The following is a 9,530-nucleotide window of genomic DNA, read 5'->3' as shown; positions in this document are numbered from 1 at the left end:
CAGACAAATATAAACTTTACAGTGTACAAATAAGCTGTCAAGTATTTGTGTGTTACATGAAAAAACAGTCAGTATTTAACTTATGTGCAAAACAAAATACTAATTTACACCAGACTTGCCAACTCTCCCGAAATATCCGGGAGACTCCCGCATTTTGCGAGAGTCTCCTGGGCTCCCGGGCGAGTGTGGCAATCCCCCGCATCTGGATAATTCTGCCCACTTCCTAGTGAAGTGGGCAGAATTAAGTCCCAAACGCCGCGATTCCCGGTGAATCGCGGCGTTTGGCCCCGCCCCCCGCTGTCAAATGACGCATTTTGCGTCATCACGTCATGGGGGCAGGTCCAAAATGACGCCACTTGGAGCCCCGCCCCCCCCCCCCGTTACGCCCACCTCCTCTGCAGGCTCCCGGATTTCACCAACAGAAAGTTGGTAAGTATGATTTACACCCCTTGCATTGTAACATGGTTTTGTCCAGGAGACTGAAATAAGAAGTTTCTCAGTTAAGATCCTTAATGAATCAGGCCCTACATCTTTATTCAGTCCAGGTAATATTAAGTTAGGTGTGTGTCTGATTCTAAGCTGTGCCGTCCACAATAAGTGCTGAGAGACAAAAGCTGTGGCATTGAAAGAAAGACAATTATGCAAATAATCTTAAGAATAAAGATCGTGTTTTATAAATAGTTCACTGTGTATGCCCTCCGTTCAACATTATACTATAAGTAAACATAACCAAACTTATATAAAATAACGACACGGAGACTTGAGTAAAGTGGCACTAAAAAATTATTTTATTATACCCTAACTGTAACCTGGTGGCGGAGAAAGGGCACTGAGAATCAGCTCCAGCGATACCTAACCAAGCGTGGACATGGCAATATAGCCTTAAGTCCACCAACTTCTCTCATAACCCCACTGCTTGGCCGGCCCTAACCTGGCGAAGAGTAAACTGCACTCACCTTACTACTCACTCCCCCTCCCTCACTGAGCCGGGCGAGGCCCCTCCCCACGGAAGGGACAAGAGTAACCGATTGCCTTGTAAGGGGACAGATACCTGCGACCAATCACGATAGAGCCGTATATATCAGCCGCTGATCGCAGTGCCTTCCTCCCACGCTGCTGGCCCTAGGGGCCAAGCAGCCCGCCACCAACCAAACCGAGCACTCTCCTCACCTCCAAACAAATGCTCTCCATAAAAATACGCAACCCCTCGTCCGAGAGGTGCACCCCATCTCCCCTATAAAGATCCACTTTATCCACTGTTATTTCAGGGTGATCTACCACAAAACCGCCGAGGGACCTGATGACCTTCCTAAGTGCACTATTAAGTTTCCGCACCATTACTAGAATCTTTTTTAATGGGATCTGTGATCGCCATGACAGCCTCGGGATCATAACTGACCAGCCCAAAACAATTGATGGCCACGCCTTATTAATGTAGTGCAGGTCTTCTCTCATTTTTATAATCAGCTCCAGGGATTTACCTTTACCCAGGTTGTTACCCCCCAAGGTGAATAACTAATATGTCGGGGACTCCCCATCGTTCTATCAGCTGTTTTAACCAGGGCAAAAAACTACCCCATACTAAGCCCCGTTTACCTAACCAATAAACTCGGCTATTTCCTATCCTGGAAAAACTCAACTGAACCTCTGTCTGATTAGCCGCCCAGAAAATGTAGGAGTGCCCAATGATCCAGACATCTCTCGCATTAACCACAGCATCTAAAAAAGAGATAAGTGTTAAGTACTGCAAACCTTACCGGATCATCACATACAGCACAAAGGTGCACATAGTAAATTGACAAAGGCAGCCCGTCGGACAGGCATGGAGAATAGCTGCTAAAGGAAAGGAAACGGGGTGAATGGGAATGGGTAAGGGTAAGTTACTCACACGAAGGTGAAACCCGATCAAACCCCAGAGGCACACCGCTGATCAGGCCTCTGGAGAAAAAAAACGGGAGAAAGCCCTTCGCACCCTCGCTCAACGCGACGAGCAGATAAGCCTTGAGTAACAGGATAGGGGATAGGGGACCAAACAAAAGGTAATGAAGAACAAGTACCGAACTATTTTGACAGTGAACAAACAACTATAAATGAAAGCCAGGAAGTGAAAAGTTAAGGCAAAAGAAACAATCTTCACATTTACAATTACCAACTTTAAACATTAGGGCTAATATAACTTTGGTAAGCCGCAGATTTCCATCTCCCCAGTGATTTACTAGCGTCCATTGAAGCCCCCGACAAAGCCGCGGTGGTGGCTGCACCAATTCTAAATGAATGTGAGCTGAAGAGGGAAGGGTTAAAACCTAGCAACTTAATCGCTTGTTTCAAAACAGCATTGAATTGATATCTTGTCAGCTGCGATTTGTTCCTATGGATCAGAAAAATTGAATTAAAGGGCCTGATTAAACTAAATTGGGTAGCTAACTCGACTGGACATAACTCTTTATCATTTTGGGCCTGCAAATGTAACCAGCAACCTCTTCCTCTTTGATCCGTTTTTGAGCTGGCTATCTTACAGCTCAGATGATCGCCACATATGATTACGTTTTCCATAAGCAATCCTGTCAGACCCTGACCTGACGCCTGACCTACCAGCTCCGACACCCTGAAAGCCCCAAAAAATGCTAAGCTGAATGCAGTCCGAAACAGCAGGACCTCGTATTCGTCCCACGCCACCTCAACTAAAATCTGCAACAATTGTGATAAAATCTGCGTGGTAATGGGTTGACGTGTGTCAGCTTTGAGCGGTCTCGCCTTTGCCCAACCTTTAAGCGCCTTAGATATTAAAAAGCCTTTAGTTATGTCTACCGTGCCATTCAGCCGCAACATAAACGAAATACCCGCTAGTGAAGATGACATACTAGCCTTAGACGCTCACTCACAATACTTCAACCACATGAACTCCATTACCGCCTCCCGCTGTGCTGACTCCGACTGGTCTTTGGTGGCACTGAACAGGACCCACTGCTGCCACGCTGCCCGATAAACTCGCAACGTTGACTGTGCTAGACCGCGTTCTGCTAGGCCTCTTATGCCGGCGTGATGATCTGCCAAACATAAGGGGGACAGGGAATGCCTATGCTATGTGCCTGAGGGGCCAGTTCCCAAAATCTCCTCCATTGAAAACGGGACAGGGCATCCGCTATCTCGTTGTTAACCCCAGGTACATGACGTGCATTAAACGTTATCTCGTGTTCCAGGCATCGAAGTATAAGATGGCGCAGCAAGGCTATTGCCTGCGGGGAGGATGCGCTCTGGTTATTGACAGACTGCACTACCCCCAGATTATCACACCAAAAAACAACGTGCTTGCCCTGGAGGGCAACCGCCCATAGCTCTATGGCCACCACAATCGGGAATAGTTCCAACACAACCAAGTTCCGCTTCTATGCCAAGACTCTGGCCAGGCCTCTGCACACCATTGACCACCCAGGTAAGCTCCAAAACCCTGTGACCCCGAAGCATCTGTGAACAGCTCAAGGGTAGCGTTGTTTATCTGGGGGGTGGGCCAAATCCTTTTATCGTTAAAATTCTTTAGAAACATTCGCCAAATGTGGAGATCATCTTTAATTTCCTGTGACAGCCGGACTGCTGCATGGGGTTTACTCTTACCCGCTATGGCTCTTTGCAATTTACGACAAAAAACCCTACCCATTGGAATTACTCTGCAGGCAAAGTTAAAAAGCCCTAGAAGTGACTGGACTTTCTTTAGTGACATAGAGGGTGATCTAAGTGTGACCCCATTCGCCTCTTCCATTTTTTTCAACTTATCCTCCGGGAGTCTACAACAACCCACTTCAGAGTTGATCTCAATGCCCAAAAAAGCTAAACAATGGGTAGGCCCTTCTGTCTTATCACTGGCGATGGGAACTCCCATCACCGTAAAAAATGCCTGTGCTGATTGAAGCACATCTAAACAACGGCTGGACTGTCTGGGCCAATAATCAAAAAATCATCTAGGTAGTGAGCAATCCCCCTGTGGCCGGTCCCAGCCTGAATGCACCAGTGAAGGAAGCTGCTAAACTTCTCAAAAAGGGCACATGAAATCGAGCAGCCCATGGGTAGGCAGCGGTCGACATAAAACCCGCCGCGGTGTCTAAAACCCATAAACTGAAACGATTCAGGATGGAGCGGCAACAGATGAAAAGCTGACTCAATGTCAATCTTGGCCATCAGGGCCCCCTCCTCATACTCCTGAACAAGGGCAAGGGCATCCTCAAATGACTGATATTGAACCGCACTGACTGCTGGGTCTATAGCGTCATTTACTGACTCGCCTAATAAGTACGACAGGTGTTGAATGAGTCTAAACTTCCCTACTGCTTTTTTGGGCACAATACCAACAGGGGACACTACCAAATTGGGAATTGGTACGTTCAAAAAGGGGCCTAACATCCGGCCTAACCGGACTTCCTTGGCGATTTTCTCATCCAGGATTTCTGGGAATACAACAGCTGATTTCAGGTTATGGGGCCATGGTAAATCTAATTTTTTCAGGATAGGAATACGGAAGCCAAAATGGAAACCTTCCTTAATTATGGCTGCAGCCTCGGCGTCACTATACAGCGACAGCCACTTATCTAATTGCTCAAGCTTAATTGGGGATTTGGCCTTGACCCGGAGCTGTTGTAGCAGCCCCGCGTCCACGCCCACCCCCAGGTCTGGTTCTAATGCACTCTGATGCGGGATGGAAACCGCTACACATGGAACAGGAGTGGCGGAATCTGCATGCCGCACCCCTCTGGCACGTCCCTGAATTGAAAGCGAAACACTTTCCTTTGCCGGGGAGGGTTTGTTGTGCCCTCCCCGCCCCAGGAAACCTCTTCCCTTGAGAGACCCCCTGCCGTTGACTGCTTGGCCTCATGAGGTCCATCCACGTGTCTATGTCCTTAAAGCCTAAAGGCAACTTTTCTCTCTGAACATTTCATCATAATTCCTCCAAATAACGGGCCCGTCCTTCAAATACACATCCGTAATGAGGTGGAGGTATTTCCACACTTCTACTTGTTCCTCTGGCCTAAAATCAGTGTACAGGGTTGCGAAAACACAAAAACCTTTCACCCATCTAGGAAACGTTTTGTAACTCTCTTCCCCCTCGCCATTCCTGTCCACCGCCGCCTCAAGCCCTTTCTTGCCTTCGTTGGTAAGGGTATACATGTCCACATAGTATCCTTTTTTAATTTTGTCTTTGACACTCGGTCTAATACCGTATAGCAGCGCCTCATTCTCTACCCTTCTCGAATCCCCGGCTCGCGCAACTATGTCGGGGCCTAGAGCCTGCAATGGCCTAGTAGTTCTTTTACCTCCCAATTGCGTCTGTAATAGCTTAATTAGTTTGCGGGGCCTGTGCCCAGAACCCGAGGACTCCTCACTAGTAGTAGACTTCGGGGGGCTTACATCACGTGTTTTGTGTGTATTGGAAGAAAATTGCTCACCTTCTTCCAATGAAGCACCGACCTCCGTCCCGACTCCCGATGCCTGCTCGACCCCAGGCCTCTCCTGTGTCTCTGCGGCTGCCGTTCTGCTCACCCCATCTGCCACGCCATGAGATGACCTCCCTACCGCCGTTCCTGTCTCATCGTGTAGCATGCTCTGCTCCTGTGGCGCCGGATCATGGCCCTGTGATGCTGAAGACAAAACAGTGTGAGCTGCTGACAAACTCAAATTGATATTCCCATCAACCCCAGAGCCTGGAGGGGTCCTACGATCTGGTATAAATGTTGAGGAGGCGATAGGCCTACCCCGAGGGGCCTCACAAAACTCTGTTTCGCCGCTCCCAGACACGTGATCCCACCCCCCTCCAACTAACGGGGTATAAACACTACGAGTAACGCCCTGATGGCCACTGACATCGCTATAACCAGGCCCCTGCTCGACTCTATCGGCGCCATGGTGATAGTCAAAAACCCTTCCTCTTGGGTGGTCGGCTGTCGAGCCGTCCCCAAAACAATCCAACCCATAGGTGCCCGAACTCTGGGCCTGGCTCTCCCCAGTGTACCCACTATATGAAAGGGCAGGCAAATGGTGCCGTTGAATTCGTCTAACCCATGGCCCCCTCTGACCTCCACGTCCAAATTCCTCCTCCTCATTGACCCCTACATCTTCCCATGCTCCCCGGTACCCCCGTGCCCAGGCAGGGTCCCACCCCTCTGCTAAATAAGCCCTGTTCTGTTGAAAAAAGGCTCTCCTCTCTGCCATACTTTCAACCCTCCCTGCCACCTGCGGGTACAGTGATCTGCATACAGATGCCGTCGGAGCTTGAGCACTGACACCCCATGCTGATCCCCAGGAATGGGCTAGGGGGAAAATAAAGTTGGTGGGGCTGACTGACTACTTCCCTTTCCCTCCTATGTGGATGCAGCACAGGAGGGGTTAATGGCAGGACTAGCCTGGCGCTACTGTGGGAAACCTCACTGGCTCCCCCTGGTGGCCTACTCCCATCACTTCTGTCCCTGTGTGGATTATAGCAATGGGGAGGGGGTGTTTGCGCCCCCCCTTATGCTGCCTGACCTTCATTAGCGAGCGCTTGCCGCTGCGCTAATGCGCTGGGTCCCCCCCCCCACTGAAAGTCCGACTCCAGCGCCGGGAGCACTCTCCCTTGCTGGAGCCCGGGCTCTGCACCTGCGCAGGCCGGCCGGAGGTTCAGTCTGAACCGCCGAGCCGCGCCCGCGTCCCCTCCTCACTCTGGAGGCTCTCAGGGGAGGTAAATCGCCCCCCGCCCCCGACCCTAGCCCAGATCCTGTGCGGGGGGGGGGCACTGGAGATGCTTCCCCCGCCGCTGCTGCTTAAACCAGGCCCCGAGCTCACATCTCCAAAATGGCGCCGAGACACGCCGGGAGATGGGGAGCGGAGGCGGGCTGGCCTGGAAACTACCCTCTTTGGACGGGGCATGCTAGCGGGGAACAAGGTAATAAGAGGGGCTAGCGGGGGGGTGAAAAATGGATAAATAAAAAGTAGGGATGAGCGCACTCGGATTTATGAAATCCGAGCCCACCCGAACGTTGCGGATCCGAGTCGGATCCGAGACAGATCCGGGTATTGGCGCCAAATTCAAAAGTGAAACTGAGGCTCTGACTCATAATCCCGTTGTCGGATCTCGCGATACTCGGATCCTATAAATTCCCCGCTAGTCGCCGCCATCTTCACTCGGGCATTGATCAGGGTAGAGGGAGGGTGTGTTAGGTGGTCCTCTGTGCTGTTTAGTTCTGTGCTGTTTAGTTCTGTGCTGTTTAGTTCTGTGCTGTTTAGTGCTGTGCTGTGCTGTGCTGTGCTGTGCTGTGCTGTGCTGTGCTGTGCTGTGCTGTGCTGTGCTGTGTTCTGCAGTATCAGTCCAGTGGTGCTGTGTGCTGTGCTCTGTCCTTCTGAGGTCAGTGGTGCTGCTGGGTCCTGTGCTGTGTCCTGTTCAGTCCAGTGGTGCTGTGTCCTGTGCTCTGTGCTTCTAAGGGCATAGTTATTTCCCCAATATTCCCCTGTGTTTAAAAAAATTAAAAAAAGTTTTTTTAAAAAATACCAAAAACTACTTTAATTTTTTTTAATTACCACAAAATTTGCACAACCAATCCTGCAGTATAAGCCCATTGGTACTGCAATATTACCAAGTTCACACATTCAGCAGTAAAAGTCCAGTGGTGCTGTGTCCTGTGCTCTGTCCTGCTGAGTTCCGTAGTGCTGCTGGGTCCTGTGCCGTGTCCTGTTCAGTCCAGTGGTGCTGTGTCCTGTGCTCTGTGCTTCTAAGGGCATAGTTATTTCCCCACTATTCCCAAGTTTTTTAAAAATAAAAAAAAAGTAAAAAAAAATAAAATTTTTTTAAAAAAAATAATATATAATAATTATAACCAAATTTGCAAAACCAATCCAGCAGTATAAGTCCATTGGTACTGCAATATTACCAAGTTCACACATTCTGCAGTATCAGTCCAGTGGTGCTGTGTCCTGTGCTCTGTCCTGCTGAGTTCCGTAGTGCTGCTGGGTCCTGTGCCGTGTCCTGTTCAGTCCAGTGGTGCTGTGTCCTGTGCTCTGTGCTTCTAAGGGCATAGTTATTTCCCCACTATTCCCAAGTTTTTTAAAAATAAAAAAAAAGTAAAAAAAAATAAATTTTTTTTTTAAAAAAAAATATATAATAATTATAACCAAATTTGCAAAACCAATCCAGCAGTATAAGTCCATTGGTACTGCAATATTACCAAGTTCACACATTCTGCAGTATCTTGTGCTACATATAATGGAGACCAAAAATTTGGAGGATAAAGTAGGGAAAGATCAAGACCCACTTCCTCCTAATGCTGAAGCTGCTGCCACTAGTCATGACATAGACGATGAAATGCCATCAACGTCGTCTTCCAAGCCCGATGCCCAATCTCGTAGTACCGGGCATGTAAAATCCAAAAAGCCCAAGTTAAGAAAAAGTAGCAAAAAGAGAAACTTAAAATCATCTGAGGAGAAACGTAAAGTTGCCAATATGCCATTTACGACACGGAGTGGCAAGGAACGGCTTAGGCCCTGGCCCGTGTTCATGACTAGTGGTTCAGCTTCACCCACGGATCTTAGCCCTCCTCCTCCTCCCCCCCCTACAAAAAATTGAAGAGAGTTATGCTGTCAGCAACAAAACAGCAAACAACTCTGCCTTCTAAAGAGAAATTATCACAAATCCCCAAGGCGAGTCCAAGGGTGTTGGTGGTTGTCAAGCCTGACCTTCCCATCACTGTACGGGAAGAGGTGGCTCGGGAGGAGGCTATTGATGATGTAGCTGGCGCTGTGGAGGAACTTGATGATGAGGATGGTGATGTGGTTATTGTAAATGAGGCACCAGGGGGGGAAACAGCTGATGTCCATGGGATGAAAAAGCCCATCGTCATGCCTGGTCAGAAGACCAAAAAATGCACCTCTTCGGTCTGGAGTTATTTTTATCCAAATCCAGACAACCAATGTATGGCCATATGTAGCTTATGTAAAGCTCAAATAAGCAGGGGTAAGGATCTTGCCCACCTAGGAACATCCTCCCTTATACGTCACCTGAATAACCTTCATAGTTCAGTGGTTAGTTCAGGAACTGGGGCTAGGACCCTCATCGGTACAGGGACACCTAAATCCCGTGGTCCAGTTGGATACACACCAGCAACACCCTCCTCGTCAACTTCCTCCACAATCTCCATCAGATTCAGTCCTGCAGCCCAAGTCAGCAGCCAGACTGAGTCCTCCTCAATACGGGATTCATCCGAGGAATCCTGCAGCGGTACGCCTACTACTGCCACTGCTGCTGTTGCTGCTGTTAGTCGGTCATCTTCCCAGAGGGGAAGTCGTAAGACCGCTAAGTCTTTCACAAAACAATTGACCGTCCAACAGTCGTTTGCCATGACCACCAAATACGATAGTAGTCACCCTATTGCAAAGCGTATAACTGCGGCTGTAACTGCAATGTTGGTGTTAGACGTGCGCCCGGTGTCCGCCATCAGTGGAGTGGGATTTAGAGGGTTGATGGAGGTATTGTGTCCCCGGTACCAAATCCCCTCGAGATTCCACTTCACTAGGCA

The 9,530-nt window shown here is 49.1% G+C and overlaps 3 protein-coding genes across 4 annotated transcripts in view; all 3 read right to left on the bottom strand.

Annotated features, from left to right (window-relative positions):
- Positions 1-9,530, bottom strand: part of LOC142150993 (uncharacterized) — a 103,594-nt gene that overhangs the window by 17,621 nt on the left and 76,443 nt on the right. The gene's annotated exons all lie outside the window — the stretch shown is intronic.
- Positions 1-9,530, bottom strand: part of LOC142151003 (uncharacterized) — a 100,175-nt gene that overhangs the window by 68,004 nt on the left and 22,641 nt on the right. The window lies entirely within an intron of this gene.
- LOC142151011 (uncharacterized) lies at positions 766-6,948 on the bottom strand. The gene is made up of 2 exons (XM_075206270.1): positions 5,436-6,948; positions 766-3,047 (listed from the first exon to the last, which is right to left on the bottom strand). The coding sequence occupies exons 1-2, from the start codon at positions 6,196-6,198 to the stop codon at positions 2,875-2,877; spliced, it is 936 nt and encodes a 311-aa protein (XP_075062371.1). The 5' UTR covers positions 6,199-6,948; the 3' UTR covers positions 766-2,874.

Source organism: Mixophyes fleayi, chromosome 4, assembly GCF_038048845.1.
Source record: "Mixophyes fleayi isolate aMixFle1 chromosome 4, aMixFle1.hap1, whole genome shotgun sequence".
Taxonomy (NCBI): Eukaryota; Metazoa; Chordata; class Amphibia; order Anura; family Limnodynastidae; genus Mixophyes; species Mixophyes fleayi.
This window is presented reverse-complemented; position numbering and strand designations above follow the sequence as displayed.

What these genes read in the sequence shown, in the direction of transcription:
- LOC142151011 (XM_075206270.1), bottom strand. Translation starts at nt 6,198, where the DNA reads ATGGCAGAGAGGAGAGCCTTTTTTCAACAGAACAGGGCTTATTTAGCA. An exon ending in CGGTGCTTCATTGGAAGAAG is followed by an intron (nt 3,048 to 5,435) that starts GTGAGCAATTTT and finishes TATGTTTGGCAG; the next exon opens with ATCATCACGCCGGCATAAGA.